Genomic DNA, 21,448 nt, shown 5'->3' on the forward strand with positions numbered 1-21,448 from the left:
AATTGAAAGTAACGTCAGAGAAGTAAAAGATGATTTTTCTCGAGTACTGAAATTATACGCTCCTTACCACTAAAAGGAAATTTATCAACTAGAATTACAGTTTTGATACTAATTTTCACTGCTGAAGCCTTGAAATCTTGATTGGTCGTATCGTAGCATGCGAAACATATAGTACAAAGCTACGAACGTTACTGAAAATAGCACATTTCCAAAGTCATGATCATCCCACAACATTGTCACCAAGTGCAATGAAACCGGTATGGTCGAAAAAATACCAAAGTATCTGTACTGTAATTGATAACTGGCATTATATTCTTTGTGGTCGCATCCAAAGGTACATATTTGAACTGTGTCATATTACTCTCTGTTATGACGTCACAATGAGTGATACTCGATTACTAGACTCGAAGCATATTACTTGATTCAGAATCGAATCACTCATGTACAAGGGCGTAGCCAGAAAAAATATTTGGGGGATGCGAAAAATTCGATGAAGTAAATGACCCCCCCCCCCTTAAAGATAAGGAAAAAATAGGTAAAATCGATGGACTTGGGCGCTTATTGGATGATTAACACAACATCTGGGGCGGTCGTTACATATATTCCACTCACAGACGGATGTGATCAAATGATGATTGTGGAAAACCAGGACGACAACACTTTCGCGCGAAGCGCGAAAATTTTTTATGGTTAATGAATGAAATTGGTTCATTATATTGGTATTTGCATATTGCAAATACGTTTTCATTATCAGATTTACCGGTAGGGCTGATAGAAGTGGTGGTCATCAAACATTCAGCGGGCAATTAATTATACATCTTGAGCAATATGTTCATACCACACGGCAAGACTATTTAGAGTTTCTAGAGCAGGGTGGCCAAAGGGCCACATGAGACTTACGAATCATTGCGTGGGCCACTTGAATGGTGATGAGCTTTTTTAGTCTTCCGATAGGAGCGTACCGGATAATAGGTAACGTTGAAAATAATACTTATATTATGCGCATCAAAATCAATAACAATTATGACATGAAGACTTGGTGTCGATCCCCGACCTAGCCGCGCGAAATATTGTACATTATATAGTCATATACGAAGATCTGCGAAATTGTGGCTGGCCCCTGGCTACGCCAATGCGTCGGAACTCGGAACTGATATTTTAGTCGGCAAAATCCCAAATTTCGCGGTCAGGCTAATCAAATTTTGGTTATTCGGTTTTGGTGATTTATTTTGTGATAATATTAGTAATTTCGAGAATGAACCCGCGGGCCTCTCAAAACCTTCTCGCGGGCCATGGGTTGGCCGCCCCTGTTCTATAGAGGGTGGACGCCGGACGAGACAGTTGTCATTTATTGCTGTTACTTGATGACTTGCGTAGAATGCTGTCACCACTCAAGAGATCGAGCACACGCAAGGTCGTAGCCAGAAAAACAATTTATTTGTATTTTGTTTGGGGGGGGGGGTTATGACTTTAGGGAATCTCTCCCGTGGGAACATCTCGCAGAACCGTACGTCCTGCCATAGGCAATTTCATCACTACCCTTTATACATACGATTCTTAGACGCACACACACACATACTCTATGGAAGCTTCCAGTTGCCAACTATATAGCTTGTATTAGGCGGTCGTTGCACGGACGAGCCCAAATCGCTGACATAAGGTGATGAACAATCAGTGTGAATTTCGGCCCTAGTCGCGCGGAGCATAAATGTTTTTTGAAAAAATGAAAGAATTTGATCAATAATATTGGTACGTCTATATGAGCAAGTGGTGTCCACTGTCCATTCTTATTACTCCGTTGAAGCACGGTTTGGGCGTAACCTCTGGTAGAGATTGACGCTACTTTAAAGATTGAAATCGCTGATACATACCAGACCAAATTAAAAAAACTCCTTTGATCAGACTCGTTCAATTTCAAATTAGCAATTTTTAACGGGAGGTGGTGATATTTTCCTGTGCCAGTTGCGTTTATGTTGTAGGGGTCTGATTGCAGGGACAGGATCATTAGGTGCCAGCCATTTAAGCACCCGAAAATCTATATCGAAGGCTTCGGAATACATGGGTCGGTTTTATGGTCGTCAATCATTTTGGGAGCGCACTTTGCGGAGTCGCATGTAGCCTACTTTATATATCTTCGTGTGTCCCGGAACGGAAGTTGCCGGAGCTAACAGTCCCCAACCCCCATACTGAACTGACACTCCTACAGATTCAATCAACCAAACGACCTCAGGCTACTCTAGTGCATTTACTGGTACGGTTGTATTCTCATAATTGAGAATGCAGCTAAATTCAATATTGGGTATTTGCGGAATATTTTTTTCGTGATACCGATAATAAAATCAAGACATGAACGGACACTAAATCGCGCGAAGCGCGAAGAAAAATTTTAGGTTGCATACATTTGCCCCAAAATACTCTAATATCTGTTGATTTTACGAAAATTTTCAAATAATTTGGGGGGGGCGACCGCCCCTTTCGCCCCCCCCTGGCTACGCCAGTGCTCATGTACTTGATTTCGCCCAGACCTAGAAATAACATGTGTCGGCACGGTGCCAGGTATCTTGAGCGCAGACTATTATTAGCGGCTTGCGAGTGGTTTTCTTCCAATTTCCAGCGCATTGTTTCAAAGATTTATTGGATATGTTCGTAAGACTTCGCGTAAGTCGTATACCATAATTTTATACGTAATGCGCGCTCTCCTGATTGACTGAGATGAACGGTAGGAAGCACGCAATTTCATTTCACATTATGATTTCACACCATTAATTAGTTTATGGTTAGGAAGATATGTCTCGTAGCTGAGAAGCGTTACTATATTTTGATGTAATGATGCAATCGACCGCGCAACATAGTCGCACTGCTCACGACAAGATAAATTCAGAATATCGTCGATAACCAGTCAGCATCAGTTGGATTGATATGACCGAATTCGCTAACGGACTCTCTGTCAACATCAAGCGTTATCTCCGATTTATTACCACCATCCTATTACTACTTTTTTGTTAGGAAAATTACGAGTTCAATGCAAGACTTTACCGCTGGATACTGTGTGCTCTAATGTAAAATGTAAATGTGTGAGGATAGTCGCCAGTCACCCATGCTGACATAGCCTATAGATAGATTAGATCAGGCCTGGGCAAAGTGCGACCCGCGGAGCTATTCTGTGCGGCCCGCGTAAGGTTGCTTGAAATTGAAAATATAAAACCAACTTTTTAGGTTGTATGAATTGGACCGTAAATTCGTTTACTAACAAGCCTGTTCATTAACCTGCCGCGATTACGCAGCCTATACGTACATCACATGCCTAATCCAGATTCAAAGTACAGTCAATGTCAAAATTCTGCCGTTATAATTAAAGTCACAAGAAGTCCCCAAACCTTCTTTGTTTCCATTGTCACATTACGCATTACAACGGTCTGCGTTTCAAATTGTTACGTGATAAATTCCAAATGCCTAATTCGTAAAACAAATCAATCGGTGCCCGTGATTTCTATGAGTATATCACCACCCGTAAAGGATGTAAAAAAGGAAAGCCGAAAGTTGAAATTCAAAGAAGGTTTGGGGGACTAACTAGTTGTTTACTAACCGTATTTTTAGTAGTTAGTGCTGCGCACGTCGTCGTGTTTAAGGAGTATAATGTAAGTCGGTTCTCTGACAAAAACACGAAGACATAGGCTACACTCGATCAAGAGATGGCGAAATTCGGAATAGCGGCAAGCTTGGGTCAGCAAAAAAGCCATTTCGGGAAGCTGCACACTTCTCAGAAACCCGCTACCAAGACAATAAGCTTTATAGTAGGGTAGTAGAGCTCGAAGGGCACCCAAAATTATTTCGTGAATGAACATAAACCAACAGGGGCTCCCGAATATTTCCAAGACAGCACCTCACTCAGCTCTAGCGATAAAACTGAGTACGCGGGCTGAGAGAGGATAAAAAATATAGCAATACATGTGCAATTACCAATATTATTAACCGATCGAATCACGAATCATGGAAAAATGCCGCGCTTCGCGCTATTAGGGCACAAACATTGCCAATTAGTGTATACAAGAAATCTCGCTCAGAAGCAGTGTTAAAAACGTGCATCCCGATTAGGTCCGGTCTGGGGGCGAAGCCCCCAGGAGTTTGGTTTATAACTACATGAGGGAAGCAAGTCCAACGTTTCGGGGGGCTGACGACGGGCTGTTTCGACCATTGCAAATACATTTTAATATATTGATAGAAGAACGCGGGTAGGAGTTTAAAGAGAGTTCAAAATGTATCATGTTTAACATTGTTTCGGAATATTGCGGCAAATAAATATTTTTTGGTAATTAACCGTCAATTTCCCATTCCCCAATATCAACACATCCACTGCTTTCAATTTAAAAATAAAATCAATACGCGGGAGAATACAGCTAAAATTTCTGACTCGGCCCGCCAACGTATTTTCTGCTTCTCATTTGGCCCGCGGAGAAAAATAATTGCCCACCCCTGGATTAGATAGATTGTAGTGCTTTAAACAATCAGCACGCGAGCGTCTCAAAAATCTTTCAACTTCGAGCGGAACATGCGTGGTTGTTATGACCGAACCCCACCCGTCTATACAATTCTATTACCAATCTTGTCCGCTTAGTCTGTGCAATTGTAAAGCTTATTGTACGTCCTTACCATTTCATCCTATCAGTAGATTCACGATTGGTTGGCTATGGGCGCCATGTTGTTGTCAACGTATCAAAATAAGTCGTTACTGTGTGTGAGATCACCGCGCGAGATGCTAGGAAGGCTGTATCGAAATCAAGAGTCTCCGGCACTCCTTACCCCTGATTCAGAGTGAAGAATCCAGCAATCAAAAAATGGTGCAACATCTCTCTTTCACAACGTTTCGACTGAACAACACTGATTGCTAGGGCAAGTTTTTGTTGCAGTCAAATCCGTGGAAAGTTGCATTTATTTTTCACAAATGTTACCGTAAAAAGTTGCATTTTTTTCACAAAGTTGCTCCAAAATGTTGCATTTATGGACAAATTCCTTGAAATTATCTGGTATGAGATACTCGAATCGATCCGTACCCAAGGCACTGTAGCAAACTCAGTGTTGACGACTTCAACAAAATTGACAGCCAGTAAAATGTAAGTTGCATGAAAAATCGGAAAAAGTTGCAAAAAGTTTGATGAAAAATCGCAAAAGTTACAAAAAGTTACATGAAAGAATTTGAGAAAAGTTGCAATATAAGAATCCTCCACACTACATAACTTCTGAGTATTTATGAAGCTGCCGGAACCTGTAAAAAAGTCGCTAAAGTTGAAAAAACTTGCCCTACTGATTACGTTTGATTGAAAATTATATTGAGACAATGAAAAAACCGACTAATGTTCTCGGTTCGCCAAAAAAATTGAGTCGAAATCATACTTTGTAGAAAATATTGGTCATCAGTAGAGTGATTTTTTTGACATGTCGAAAAAGTCAAAATTTTGTCAAAATTGTGGCGTTAGGTCAAAAAATGTCAAAAATTTTTACGAAGTCAAAATTTTTTTGCAACCTGTATTTCGTTTGTATCGTAGATTTTGCACTGTCGGTGAACTTTCATTTGACATTTTACAACTGGTAGCCTGCTTTATAGGCCTACCGCTGTATACGGCCCATTGTCTGCTTAGTGTCAAACATAAATATTCAAATGAAACATCGGCTGACATGGTGTTATGCTCAAAGTACCGCGATATCCTAACTGAAGCAAGGCTGCGTGGGCATTGCATGGATCTTATATCAAGATGTAGATACCATTGTCAGAATGAAGCAACACGGTGTGTCACTAGCAGTGTATGCGCAATAGGGTTGTTCAAAAAAAACTTTTTTCTCCAAATCTCACTCGCCTAATGACTCGTCAGGTTGTCCAAGAAAACAATGCACACCAAATTTGACTCAATTCCAACCAGTAAAGGCCGTGCAATCTTGAATTGAAATTTTTAATTTATTAATAAAAATTTAAAAAAAAATTCTCAAATTTTTCTGTCAACCCCATGAAATTGTTGAGCTGTCTTCAAAGACAATGCAAAACAAATTTGAGTGAATTCCGACTAGTAGAAGCGGAACTATTTGAGTTTTTCGTTAATAATCCCCGGATCAAGGCTAATCAAAGAATTATCAACGAAAAACTCAGAAAACTCCGCTTCTACAAGTCGGAATTCACTCAAATTTGTTTCGCATCGTCTTTGAAGACAGCTCAACAATTTCATCGGGTTGACAGAAAAATTTGAGAATTTTTTTTTTTAATTTTTATTAATAAATTAAAAATTTCAATTCAAGATTGCACGGCCTTTACTGGTTGGAATTGAGTCAAATTTGGTGTGCATCGTTTTCTTGGACAACCTGACGATTTAGTCATTAGGCGAGTGAGATTTAGAGAAAAAAGTTTTTTTTGAACAACCCTAATGCACAATTCAGTGTTGTCAACCAACAACTGCTACTGTTGAACGTTCTACCTAGCTGCTAGCTGCCAAATATATATATATATATATATACAAGTTGTCGTCAAGCCCGCCAGTTATCGGTATTATCAGTATCGATTCAAAACCCTATATCGTTATGTTAAACTCTTCGATGCGTTACCGATTCAATTTTCAATAAACATTTGGCTTCCTTGACTCAGATTTGATTGCAGACAGAAAACAACGACCATAGACTTCAACAAGGAGAGCGATTACTGTCTAAAAACTCGAGCAACTCTGTCCCCTCCTGACAGGCGTGTTCGAAATCGAAATACTTTACTCGCGTTGCATCCGTAGCGCTTTCCATTCGGTCTTCCGGGTCGCTGTTTAAAAATATCAGCCATTTTCCCTTTCCCAAACTCGGTTGCTGGTATAAGTTGTGAGGGTACGTAAACTCGCTTTGATCCGCCGTTCCTATGCAGTTGTTATTATCGAAATCAATGAAGCGCTTAGCGTTGATTAGCACCAGGGCGTCGGCTTCGTCGAGCGCGTTGAGGTACCAATTTTTGCAGTCGGTCGGAGAGTTTACGATCTTATTATGTTCGTCCCAGTTTAGGCGCAAGTCGAATCCGTGCTGTCGTAAGTTTTCCGACAGTCTCTTTGCTTGTTGTGAGTCTTCACTGCCGGCTACTATTAGCAGGTGACTGATGCCTGAAATCAATGAGTGTGTTAATAAAGTGTGGACACAAGTGGTGAACTATTAGACCAGAGGGTAACCCGACTTGTACGTTTTCGGAATACTGATATAGGTTTTACACACTTGCACTATACCTTTACTGTTTCTTAACCTTCACCAACGCGCAGAACACTGACGGTAATATGCAAGCCTTCGGGAAACCCCAAATTTCTCTGCGTCATAACAACAAAAACAAACAATACCACAATACGTAACCAACTAGGCGTGTGTCTGGCCAAACGAGACTGCAGCTCAGTCAGGAGAAGGAGCCAGACAGCATTGCTGCGTCACAAAGCCAAACTCGATCACAATACAAAACTTGACGCTGATTTGGGGGGTTCTAGGGCCATGAGCAGAATACAATTTATATTTTCGTAATCGGTACAGCAGCAGGTTTCCATTGATATCCGTTTTATCAGATTTAGCGCTCGGCAATCTGGTAAAAAGAAATGGCCGTAAAATTGCCTTTGGCCAAATGGAAAGTATGACGTAACACAAATGCAGTGAGCCGTTCAATCTCGCTGTGTCCACAGTCCACAAAGTCTACACCATTTAGGACACTTTCACTATGGTTACACTACTATAATAGGAAAGGAAAGTTCAGGAAAGGCAACAACAGTAATTTTTTAAGTCCTAAAAGTCCGATGCGAATCTCCCACTAAAATCCTCTGCCCCTGTTCCCCTGCTCTGCAGGTGTATCCTTATTGTTGTGTATCTTGTCAATCGTTTATTCAATTATATGCCAATAGTGTATACAACTTTTGTTCTTTCGTTGGGACACACGAAATTTTGACACAGTACAGTTCAGTAGCATCATTATGAAAATAGTCAATAGCATGGAAATTGAGTTTCCGGCAAAATTTAGGCAGTAGTCCGCAGAATTACTAATTTGCCTAAAGGGGTCCGGGACTACAAAAATGTTGGGAATCTCATCTGTCAAATCTCTCTTTACACTATTTCTGAATCTATTCTTATTTGTGAAATGTTTCTATGCTCTCATCGTAATTTCGATCTAATTTCTGGTTTTCCTGTAAATTGCTACCACAGGAGAACTGTATAGTGCGAAACGAGCCAAGCTGGCTGTACGGGCATCTTTTGTTCCTATCATTTAACAATGAACTATGACTTGATATTAACGGAACTTTATTCCATGTCCAAGTTTTCGCGAATTCAGTGATTCTAGTTCTAACTAAATTTGGGAAAAACTGTGGCCATAATTCATATTTTATTCTAATCTGGGAAAAACTTTGTGGCTGTAATTCGAATTCTAATCTAATTTGGAAACTGAAAATTTTCTAATTAACTAACAGTTTACAACAGATTACGTAATATGGGTGGAATCAATGTGTTTTCTGGATTCCGAATAAATTCCGGTTTCATATCATGACCAAGTCCACAAGGTAATCGTCAAGGTGCTCGTTCAATGATTTTGCACGAGCATCCATGATTACATCGGTTAGAATGAAAAAAAGATACTATTGCAACACGTTGTCGCGATAAGCCTCACGGCCACCAAGATTGCTAGCGACACCTTGTGTATTGTATAAGATATGCACACCTGATGATAGATTGAGTGAAGTAGCACATCTTTTCTTCCATAGCTTCCTGGATCGTAGATATGCTATTATTGTCAACAGGACAATATCAAGCATCCCGACACAGATCAAGACAGCAATCATTTGACCTTTTCTTGTGCTTAGATAACCGTCCTTGTCTGTGAATAAATTATTACTGTCGCGGTACGTTACTGTAAACCAGGGATGGTGTGTACGTCTGAAAGGTTCAGGTTCGTGTGAACGCGAACCTTTTTGAAAGGTTCTGTGTGAACGCGAACGTGAACCTCATGACGTCACGTGACGTCATATTGCTAATTCCAACCGTACATTCCAGTGAAGTGATAGCCTATATTAACGTACACGATACCTAGCGACGACTCGGGACACAATATGCCACAAATGCTGGATACTTATTGACGTTTTAAACGCCGCCAGATGTATCAACTGGGGCAATCAATGGATATCATCATCTCAGAAAATCAATATCTTCGCCAACAATTTCGACGAGGACTAGTAAGGGAATGTAAGCTTACTCCTCAACGGTCTAGGCCAGACCGGACAATGTATTCGGCGTCTGAGTGTTAACAAGTTTTACAGCAGTAGCCAACACCCCAATCTCACGGATTTGGTTTTTATGATACAATAAACATATGGAATCAAGATTGATCCCGTACGCCTGCTAGATTTTTTTTATCACAACAACGACATCAATTTCGCTGATTAGTTGAATATTTCAATGAGCGTCATTCGCTGACTAGTGACTATCTATGTAGTGTATTTCGTTCTTGATGTTGTGTGATTGCGGGTCAAGCTCACAGCAGAGAGTCACCAAATATTCACAAAAGGAAAGCTGGATATTTCGAGCAAACGTTTGTAACAAGGCAGGTAAAATATTTGAGATGTTCAAGATGCATGCTCGTTTAGTGTTGATTTTTTAAGCGGCCAGCACCATGCATAGAGTGGCCCGCAGTCGAAATGCAATACATTCCAACCCAAGATGTTATAATGAAGTTTTATAGAGTAAATAATTCTAGATGATATGGAATATATTTTGAAATTAGCGCCACTAATTAGTAGTTCTACTTGATATTTGTTTCATTTTGATATCCCTTCTGTCGGTAAAAATAATTTATATCGGTATCGGCTGAAAATTCTGATATCGGTTGGGCTCTGACAATAAGGATTCACCTTCGCCGAGCAGTAAGGTTTCGATTTCGCCCTCAAAATGTGAGTTGTTCAATTTCTGTTTCGATACATAAGTTAACATTATATGAGCAGGTGGATATGATTTGTAAGAAGACTCTGTGAAGCTATTTATTAGTCGATATGAGACTTGGAGGATTGGCATTATTAATGGTACTCGTTGCGAGCATACATTATCGCAGTGCTTTTCAACCCATGGGATGGTTCGAACTTGTGTGAATGAAACATATAGCAGTGCGGATGAAAATCCTAAAAACCTTTTTGACGTAAAATAATTCAAAAAAATTAATAGGAAATTCAAGTGAAGTGAACTCAACTTTTGTCGTTGCGGCGCAATTGTAAAAATTTCATTGACTTGCAACGCACCACTAATCGTAGCTTTTACAATAACTTTTTCTGGCACCAGCCGCAGTGAATTGTTACTTGCGCACTATAATTATTGTGTAATCAAAAATCTGGTCCGAAAGCCGGTGAAATGGAAGGCATACTGTTCAACAGCCCGTCTGAGCCTGCGATATGCAGGAAAAATGACGTAAAGTAGACTTACAGCTTTCTTTCTAGGAGCAATCATCAAATTTTCGTAATAACGGCTTGATTAGCACTAGTAACGAAGATATAGTAGTAAATGCCATCATTACAGACCCACATTTGCATGTTACTGTAACGCAAATTTCCCCCCCTTTATGGGTTCTCAAAGTATGGATCGCAAAGGGTATAATTTCAAGTCGCCACGGCACAAGAGCGATCTGTGTATGCAATATTAGCTGCAATTCCTGCAAAAATGTATATTCCCGCGATTTCCGGTGTCTAGTTTTTACAAATCCAATGTCACTGTGTTGGGTACAGTAGCCAATATGCGAGACACGCAGAAAATGTGCCAAACTTTGTATTATACAAATTGGTTTGAATTCATGATAACATTTGTCCGACTGGTTTCTCTGGAAAACACCTTCGAAGACCGTTGGGAGGCTTTGGAGTAGGTTTTTTTTGTATAACAATTTTCGGCTGGTTCGTGCGGATGAATTTTTTTTGCTAAAATAGTACAGATGTAGCCCGAAAGATTGAAAAGCACTGTTGCTCTATCGTAGCAAATCCATACCCGTTATCGTGTTCACTGTCCGATAGTCGTCTGTTGCTGAGTAACTTGCTGTTGTGTTATAGATCTGATTTGTAGCCATTTCCTGCGTGTCGCTCTTCGAATTTGAATAAGTTTTTAGCAGGTTATTGTATGTTGTCGTGTCGCTTATGTATCTACGTGTCGCTTCGTTTTCCAGCATCTCTGCACCTGATTGTAAAATCTTTTAAAATAATTCTCGAGTTCGTATTTCGAAACCAAATTATTCGTGCAACCAAGATTTAGCGAGAAGACTCTGAATAAATTAGTCTACCTGTGTACAGTCATAAATAGTAGTGATTACTCTATCGCAGTGCTTTTCAACCTTTCAGAGCTCCATTCGGACTTATTTGGAAATTAAATTTCATTCGCACAAACCATCCGACGAAAATTGTTGTTATACAAAATGAACTATTACCATGCGGCGTCCGAATCGAAGAGCGTCTCATTGGTTTTTTTGCGAATTGTTTCGCGCGGCACTGATGTCACTAAGTGGCGCCTTGTCAGATGTCGGATCCTGTCTGCTATACACTAAATCTAGCTCGGACTAATCAAACCGTTGCTTATCAAATGTCTTCTGATCTCAAATTCAAGCAGTGAAAACGAACAATACGGAATAGCTTGTTCAGAATAGAGATACGTAAATGGCGAGATTCGTAAGATTGCTTGCTTGGTCGTCCGATAACAGTGGAAGTAGAGAATGAAACAACAGCTATAGGGAAAGATAAAGGCAAACGAGAACGGACAGTATCCATCAAACACTAGGTGTCGCCAGACTTCGGGTGTTAACCGCCGTTGCTCCGAAGTTTTAATTCATCCTTTAACGAGCTCACGGTCCATGTAGAGCACGTTATAGCCATTATTTACAGTCGGGAAAGCAGCCTACAGGTTTCTGACAACGGTATGGCGTACGTAACAACTGCGGTTACCACCCAAAGTCTGGCGACACTAGTGGTTTGATGGACCCTATTAACCAATCATCTAATCCAGTGGTTCCCAACCTTTTTCGACTCATCGCCCCCTTTTGAAGCTCCACACCGATCATCGCCCCCCAAATATTGGGAACCGAAAAACAGCACTTCGTGACGCCCCCCCGAAAAAAACGTTGGTCTTTGGCCCCATAGGGCGATAAACCAAACCCCAGTCCCCCTCAGCCAGTGGGCTTTTTGTCGCTACATATAAGCTATATCCTATTTCGTGTACTGTCTGGTGACTCACCGTATTTCGCCTAAACGCGCGAAGCGCGACAAATTTATATAATTCATGTTTGAATCGGTCAATATGGTCGATGTGGTATGTGGGAAAAAGTAGGACCCCTAAATAATAATTAAACATCTTCGGGCAAATAATTTTTTCCTTGCGTTATGGCATTTGTCCTGTAGGATTAAGGTCGCCAGGACAGGAACATTCGACGCCGGCCATTGAGGCGCCTATGGACAATTAAACATATATGTATATATATAGAAGTTTTCGGTCAGTGCAAGGGCATTCCTTTTCGGTCAATTTCTTCTCGCTGCTGATCGTTCTGGCACGCTTCTCGGAGTCGCATGTTACATGGCCTCTAACTTCACATGTCTTGGTGCGTCGTGGCGCAGTAATGGCCGACGCTGAAGTCTCCGATTTCCATAAATCATGCGTATTTTTGTTGGGTGACGGGGACCCCAACAACAATTGACATGAAAAGATGAAATCGCGCAAGGCGCGAAAATTTTTTAAAAAGTCGCAGGAATTTCTAAAAAATTACTCTATCATTCATGTTAATTCACGAAATAATTTTGAGCTTCCTTCGATTTCGGCCCCCCCACCCCCAATTGGGGGAGGGGGGTTTGGGGTGCGGTAATTACGGTCCCGACTCCAATATAACCGTTTTAACGCGCCATCGCCCACCTATCGCCCCTTCGTTGTTTTCGCCCCCTATTGCCCCCTTCGTCCATTTTCGCCCCCTATCGCCCCCTTCGTTGTTTTCGCCCCCCTAGACCGCCAAATCGCCCCCTGGTGGGCGATATCGCCCACGTTGGGAACCACTGATCTAATCAAACAGAACAATGAAGATTCGACGATGAGAAAAACGAAATGCAAATGAACGACAGTTGAATTAAACTGATTCACTGAAACATCCAAACTAATTCACTACAAACATTTACATGACTCGTCAAACTCAAATCGGATTGCGGGCCGGATTTAGGCCCTCAAATCGCCGGCGGGCCGGACCAGTCAACCGATTCCTAAATGTTACCTCATGCCCTTGTTTTTCACTTTAATAGCTTATTATCAAGCATATATGGATAATGAACGGCTCATAGAGGTTTTATTCTAGCAAGTCGCAACACCTTTATTCGCTAACAATGGAATAGGCAAAATACGATGATTGTCCGGTTGAATACAGTCACGAGCCGACGAAACAGTGGCGCTAACGACGATATAAGTATTTAGTGTATATATGATATTTCTATGCTATCTTTCTGTAGTCGTAATCTGGCATTAGCCCAGCACATGCGTTGTGAGGAATGCAAGATATTTAACGGCAGATGCGGGCGTTTGAATTTGGTTTATGGTTATTTAATCTCAAATCGAGTCTCTCGGGGAACGATTGGGTGAAAAGTAACATATAGCAGTGCGATCACACATATTTGAAATGTATATTTTTTCAACTAACATATTTTCCACGTAAACGGCATATGACGGCTCAGCAATGGCGTTTCCGCTTCTGTGAATGACTACTTTTTGGTCCAATTTTCCATAGAACTCTGAACTCAGCGCCGTAGCCGGGTGGTAATATTGTGGCCTATGACATTTGTTGTCTTGAGGGAATATTTATTGAAAGTATTTCCAGCAAAAAATCCTCCTTTTTATTGGATAAGATAAGAATTTTTAAATCTACTCAGAATTGCTTCGCGGACCAGATGAAATTGTCTGGCGGACTGGATGCGGCCCGCGGACCGTTTGTTTGACACCTCTGATCTAAAAAGGTGAAAAAACCACATGTTTGAGTTGAAGCAATAGTCTTATGTCATGGAAAATAAGCTCAAAAACGATCAACGTATGATACGTTGCTCCAACTTTTGTTCTGTTTTTTTTCCCTATTCGATTTTCCTATTTTCTGTCGTGCGAGTAAATGAGGAGAGCAAAGAAAGTCACAATACCGAGTGTTGGGCTCTTTTGCTCAATCTAACTTGTAACAGCTAAATAACCTTCAATAACCAATAATAACCCGCTTCTCAGACAACAAAAATCTGAGTTTTAGTGGCAACTCGCGTCTCGAGCCTCACAGGAAAAAGAATGCACTTTTAATATTACAGTAGTATGCTACGATTTTACGGACATGTATAACGCGAACCATACATTGTACCCAACACAAACATGTCGGACGCACCGGATTTCAAATAGGGATGATTTAAATTCCTCTGCTCGTTGCATTTGTACTACTGTCTACTCGGATTTCAGGAGCGTGACTATTCGGTGCCGACTAACGACAACGGAGCATATCCAAATCGAAAGGTTTTGCCGTCGTCCAGTAACCGTCATTTTCAGCCAAGGTTTTGTCGTCGATGATGTTTTGGCACCGCATTTTACCAGCGGTATATTAGCCTAAATTTTTACATCTTCATGTGCCCCGACGCGGAAGGGATTCGCCTGGAAATGAAAGAGTCTAATAGGCCCGAACTCGCTCGTCGCACACCCCTACAATAGTTCATCCCAACGGTCTTCCACCATATTTTCCAGAAAAACCAGTTGGACAAATCTTATCATGTATTCAACCCACAGGTCGGCAGATTCTCATGATCAAGCCATATTTTCGGGGTGTCTCGATTATTGGCTATAGTACCCAACACAGTGACCTTGGATATGTAAAAACGATCGCAGGATTTTTTGCAATAAATTCAGCAAATATTACTCATATCGGGGACTACGATACTTATATATATACTTATATATATATCGTATAGGCCCCGCTCATATATTACCAAACAGTTCTGGCACCGTCTCGACTCAAACCTAAACCTTTTGTACGCAATACTTTAACAACCCTTGGAGGTTTAAGAATTTGCGTTAAAGTAACTTGCAAATGTGAGTCTCTAATGATGGTATTTACTACTATCCATCTGCCTCGCGCTAATCGAACTGTTATTACGAAAATATGATGATTGTTTAACGAATTGAAGCAGAAAGTCAATTTGACGTCATTTTTTAAGCCTGTCGCCATCTCAGACGGGCTGGTAGACTATATATCTGCTACTACACCGGCTTTCAAACCAGGCTTTTGGCTACGTAACAATTATAGTGCGAAAATATTTATCCACTACGGCTCGTGAGAGACGAAGGTATTATCAAAGCTATGATTGGTGGTGCGTCGTAAGTCAAGCAAGTTTTTACAGTTGCGTCACAACTTCAAAGTTGTGGAGAAACTGCCCGTGAATTTGCTACTAGGTTCATTTGAATCATTTCTCGTCAGAAAAATCATCAGTTATTTAAGATTTCCATTTGCACCACGTTCGTCATTTGCACGAGTGCATACCATCCCACAGGTTAAAAAGCACTCTGTATCGTGTGATAGCAAACCCATACCCGTTATCATGTTCACTGTCCGATAGTCTGTTGCTGAGTAACTTTCCGTTGTGTTATGGATCTCATTTGTAGACATTTCCTGAGTATCGCTCTCCGAATTAACATCAGTTTTGAGCAGGTTATTGTATGTCGTCGTGTCGCTTATGTGTCTACGTGTCGCTTCATCTTCCAGTATTACTGCACCTGTCACACACGTGATTATAAAATGGTTTAAAAGAATCCTCAAATTCGTGATTTTAAACCAAATTATACAAGCGATAATGGTGGGAAAGCTTAATGCTTTGTTGAAAACTTTCGAATCCTGGATTCAATTTCTATCATGCCCCCATCGAAGCCATTATTCGAGTCAAAGTCTTTCATAAATCTCAAATTTTGTCTTTAAATCCCTTATCAGTGAAACTCACATTTGTGATTTTTTAGCTCTTCCATATGTAGGTCCAGAGCATTTTCCGCATAAGGTCCGTTAGCAATCGGGACGCTGTACATCCGCACGTGGTATTGTGAAGAGGTATAGACACCTCTACTTTTTCCGTGACAGTTGAACGTAAATATCAAGCAATCCTCTGTCTGTTAAGTAAAGTTGAAGTAAAAAAAAACATTTTGATGCGCTATAGAAACCGCCTTCGCATTACAGTCAGGACATATACTTCAAGGGTTGGTATTTATGTTTTTTCTCTCCTTTTGCCGATTAAGTAGGCTTATAATTATTGAGATGTATGCCGTGTTTTTATTTTAAGGGATTACTGGTGCTGGACTTACAGCAGCTCAATTTGACTTTATTTTAAGTCACGTAAGCGATGTGGCGAGATAGCGTAGTTGTGCAATCCACAGCTATGACCACACCAATGGGTTACGTGTTCGAGTCCGACCGAGGTCGACTCCAGAATTCATGCATGTTGTAGGTTTATCTAGGCTCCTATCCGCCATCTCATGCTTGTAAGCGCTGTCTTATAAATGCCAAGAAGTGGACCGTGCTATAAGTCGGCAGCTAAGGAATTAAATGAAGAACATTGGCGTGCTGTGTAAATGACCATAGTAGTCGACAAACACCACGAATACCACAGACAACTACAAGTCATATAAGGATGATCAAATGTCCATTGTTCAAGCACGCTAAAGAGAAGAGATGGTTTCTCCTTCAAATCGGCTCAACTTCAACCGCTTCTCTTTCGTAATCGCAAATTACTGATTGCTATATACCTGGTCTTGAGTTATGTTCTGCGGGTCCGTAACGTCCTCGATTACCAATTTCGCGTAATACCTTGAAATATCATCGCTTAACTCTTCATCTTGCACAATCAGGTAGAAACCAAGGGCATCTTGGAGGTATCTCGCTTAACAAGAATAACAACATACTCTACGATTTGATTATACAATATTTCTCGTTACAACCGGTAAATGCATTCGCCATATGTGTCAGATTTTCTTTGACAAAAGTATAGGTTTGGCATTTTATTCAGCAACGAAGTACTGCTACCTTTTCGGGGTACTCGACAACACGAGTATATAGGTTTAGCCTGTTTTTAATATACATAATCGAGATATGTTTTCCAAATTCCAAGTCTATGCGATGATTTTTAACGCAAAACCAATTCCTTCTTATAGGCCTACTTGAGCTTTTGTTAAGTGGACAGTAGTTTTGTGATTGGTTTGCATCAATTTTGTGAGTGAAAACATCATAGAACCGCTTTTTAAACCGGCTAATTCGTCATATTGCCTTAGAATAGACCCGGAATCCACCTTAAAATAAGACTTTGAGTTGATATTCCTATGAGATTTGAAAGGTCATGCGTTACCCAGTAGGCAGGCTCGGCCAGCAACCAACTTGTCATCTCTAGATATTTACAGTGAAGAAACCAGCTCGTATATAGTTAGTAGTTACGTACCTTCATATCCCCATTTGAATGTCAACGCGGCAGTCTTTCGCTGCTTTCCATGACATGAGACATTGAGAAAATCGGGAGAGACGGCTACGGACTCGTTATCGCTACGCCTCGGCACTTCGCCATCTGTTAATAGAAATGATGCGCATCTTATTTGATTGATTTGTAGTCTACCGGAATTTCGTATTGTCTATTTCCCGGTGATTTTTGGAAGTTTATGTTGTAAAACATCGCAATGTCAAGTACTGCGCGCCATCCATTCATCCCTCAATTGGTTCAATCGTACGATATCGTAGGCCCCGGTTCAATATATTTGTGTCCATAAAAGTTGTTGCGCAACGTAAAAATAAGCAATGTGACTGCTACTTGAGAGAATATTACTTGATGTTGTCTTTGACGACATGTACACAACAGGACAATAGAAAATGGCTGAAAAATGATGATTCCATCTCAGCAAGTCGTTTGACCAACTAAAAAGTAACTGATGGATCATTCATTTCGTATTCTCAATCGTAAAGTAGGAAACAATCTTGTGGGAATTGCCGTTTTAAGAAGACTGCTTCGCAGCACAACAAGTTTCAGAAGAAGATGCAGTGTAACGTTTCCTTTTGCAACCGACTTTACCGGTATTCGCTATAGGCCTTGAACAAATTTCCAGTTGATCACAGTCTAACAGAAGCTGTTGTGACTTGTGGCAGGGTTGTAAATTGTAATGACTCGAGCCACGATTTTCTGATGACTCGACTTGACTCGAGTCATTTTCTCAAAATACGGAAATGACTCGACTCGACTCGAGTCAATCTGTATATTGACTCGACTTGGACCCGAGTCATTGCGCATGACTCGGACCAAGTCATATGACTCGAGAATCAGACGGCCAAGGCCGACATTTCATTGTAATTTCCAATAACAGTAAAGTAACCACCCTATTAGGATTTCGTCGATTGGTACTGGTCCTTGAAAATGCGACCAGAAACAGTTAAAAGCGAGGAAAATTAGTATATTATGAATGCAAACCATTCGATATCACCGCACAGAGTTGAAAAAGTGGGTTTAACAAGACTTTAACTGGAAACCGAGCAGTCAACACAATGTCTTGGACTCGGACTCGGGTCATAATACCATGACTCGGACTCGAACCTCTGCTCGATGACTTGGACTCGGTGGTGAATTGAAAATGACTCGACTTGACTCGAGTCAAAACTAGAAAAGTGGGATTGACTCGTGGCTCGCAGCTTTGTGACTTGGTTACAACCCTGGCTTGTGGTATTCATGGTGGTTTGTGACTACAATTGCCGTTTCGACCATACCGATATCCTTTACTATGACTCCGTGTCTGCCGACTTGTAGCTCCGCTCATTTCTAGGCTTTTTGATAACACCACTTACGCCAAACAGATGGCGAGGCGGAGAAAAAACTAAAACACTCGAGATGTGATTTGAGAGTAGACCTCGGTCGGGCCTGATTCCGCAACCTATTGGTGTTGCAGATGTGGATCATACCACGACACCGTCCAGCCCGTCACGTTCAAACAGAAGTTCATCACTCCTGAATGTACAAGAGTTTCGAAAAGTAGCATGATACCTTGCACAATGCAATATTATGGCTTCACAACGGTCAAATTAATACTTCGTAGAAGCCACCAACTACAGTCGCTTGTAACGTCAATTCATTTGTAGAAAATTCAGATTCTACATCAAGTCTCTAAGCATTGTTGGATTCAGTACGAAAAAGAGTATTGGGTTATTTCGACATGAACACCAAACATAAATCCTCGAGTGAATAACCGTGAATGAGGATTGTTCGAAAATCACTTTTGTTATCTGAATTCCGGTGATTCACTGGTTAAATTGCTAGATTGTCTAAAAAAATCTCCACACCAAATTTGGCTCAATTACAACCAGCCGAAACCGCGGCATGGAGAGCCAATTGACATTTTTTGAATTATACAGTCAATCCCATGAAATTGTTGAGTTCCCTAAAAGAACGATGCATGACAATTTTTGCTCACTTCCAGTATACACGCGAAGTTATTGCGGTTGTAACTTTTGGATTTGCGAAAACAGCATTGGTGGTGGGTAACCCGAGAATTGTTGATGAAAAACTCAAAACACTTCTCTTCTACGGGTTGGCATTGTGTCAAATTTCTTCTGCGTCGTTTTTTATAGACAACATAACAATTTCATGGGGTTAACACCGTTGACAGTAAAATTTGAAAGGATTTTTATTTCAATAAATTCAAAAATATCAATTGGCCCTGCCGTGGATTCGGCTGGTTGGAATTGAGCCAAATTTGTCGTGCAGCATTTTTAGGCGACAAAACAATTAAATCGATGAATCCCCGGAATCCGGAAGAAAGTTATTGTTGAACAACCCTGTCGTGCATGCACATGCACAATTCTACAATGTACTCAAGGATGTAACTCACACTTTGCATCTATATGCATTTCCAGCCGCATCAAAATCACCTGATAATTGAGTATCCCTATATGTTTTACTTAGGGCAGTTGTAGTAAATAACATAGTTTACGCAGAAACTACGTACTTACTGTGAGACACCATTTTAATCTGGCACGAAACACGTGACCCATTTTTCAAGTATCCGTAGGTCGGTCTATCGTCGCACAGATCCTTGTTGTAGCACACAATGTTGGTCGCCGCTAGTTTGTCATGGCATTTCCGTTCTCCTCCGTCGGAAGACTGGAAGTGGGCGTTGGCGTAATCCAGGTTCACTCCATGAATCGCCTCGATGGCAGCGAGGAATATTGAAAGGCACACAATCATAGCTGTGTGGATAACTCAATGGCTTTATTAAATGTCTGTTATAATATTCAGTCGTAATTATCCTGCTCAACGTAGCGAAAAACTTCTTTTCTGACAGCTGCTAACGCCTGTTGCCCTTGTAACCGAGGTATCATTTTCCGAGGCTGAACCTTCCTTACGATTACGTAAAGTTCAATGAGCTACTCATGGAATTAATTCTGCTGCCGAGATTCGCTCAGTTTTGCATTGAATCGTTGAATTCGACAAGTGCGTCTTTCGCCAATTTCTCGCATCTTTGGGATTGTTTCGCATGGTTTTTGTACGTTACTATATCTCATCTATTCATGGCAATTATATCTTCTGTGTAATTGAATCATCAACCATGTCGTGGCAGAAAATGCAAGATTTAATTTAGGAAATTGTCTGGGCTGTTTTGCTATTACAGGTTTAATATGTGTGCTTTCAAAGTTTTTGAAAAACATCTTACGCGACTGTCTTACCTTTTTTTTCTTTTGGTAGAAGTTCCTGTCTAAGATGAAACATAATACACTACACTACACTAAATTTATGCCTGCTAAGAACTAGTTGGCGACTTTCGAGCGTTGGAATATATATTTATCGTCATCGCGATACAGTACATGTATACTTGCTAACTCTGAAATTAACATGGCAATATTCTGAATTGAAGTTTGCGATCTCATACACATACTGCAATTCTTATAACTGCTAGTACTGCGAAGAGTCTATATAAGATTGCTCTATCCATCATAGACGTTCCCACACTTCCGTCTGAAGCTTATTTGGGACAGCAGTGAAATTCTACCAGCCCCGGCATTGTTTCACTGGTATCTTTCAGTGTGTGTCGAGCGCGCTCCATTAATTGCTTCCGTAAATGAGTACGAAGAATAGGATTCTTATGTTTCTTTGGGAAGTTTCGCGGCGTATATATATTGCCTTGTCGCAAAATTATGAAAGACTTGCGATATCGCACTTGGTCATCAGAATTGGAATGGAAATTGATGTCAACGCATACGATGTTATACTGTTAGGCTATTCGCGCAACACAATGACATCGTTCCATCTGCTATTCAGTCAACGCAGTTTATGAATATATACGGTACGTTCATAAGTAGAATGAGATAAGGATAGTCGCATACTGCAGATTACCGCCGTATAGCACCGCGAACTGATACGAGATGTCAAGTTCGTTAGTTTCCGAC

General features: G+C 40.8%; 2 protein-coding genes across 7 annotated transcripts in view; one reads left to right on the plus strand and one right to left on the minus strand.

The window, feature by feature from the left end:
- Positions 1–21,448, plus strand: part of LOC145434976 (maestro heat-like repeat-containing protein family member 1) — a 135,886-nt gene that overhangs the window by 97,222 nt on the left and 17,216 nt on the right. The window lies entirely within an intron of this gene.
- LOC145434986 (uncharacterized) lies at positions 6,421–20,812 on the minus strand. Of its 4 annotated transcripts, XM_080312225.1 has the most exons (8): positions 20,015–20,812; positions 17,469–17,591; positions 16,783–16,916; positions 15,987–16,149; positions 15,583–15,765; positions 11,002–11,187; positions 8,702–8,857; positions 6,422–7,118 (listed from the first exon to the last, which is right to left on the minus strand). In XM_080312225.1, the coding sequence occupies exons 1-8, from the start codon at positions 20,247–20,249 to the stop codon at positions 6,664–6,666; spliced, it is 1,635 nt and encodes a 544-aa protein (XP_080168351.1). In that variant the 5' UTR covers positions 20,250–20,812; the 3' UTR covers positions 6,422–6,663. The 4 variants fall into 4 exon arrangements, with proteins under 4 accessions (XP_080168352.1, XP_080168351.1, XP_080168354.1 ...); XM_080312226.1 differs by lacking the exon at positions 15,583–15,765 and having other exon boundaries at positions 6,421–7,118; XM_080312227.1 differs by lacking the exon at positions 11,002–11,187 and having other exon boundaries at positions 6,423–7,118; positions 20,015–20,811.

The sequence above is a fragment of the Botryllus schlosseri genome, chromosome 3 (assembly GCF_051294905.1).
Source record: "Botryllus schlosseri isolate E-star chromosome 3, Bs_hap1, whole genome shotgun sequence".
Lineage (NCBI taxonomy): Eukaryota > Metazoa > Chordata > Ascidiacea > Stolidobranchia > Styelidae > Botryllus > Botryllus schlosseri.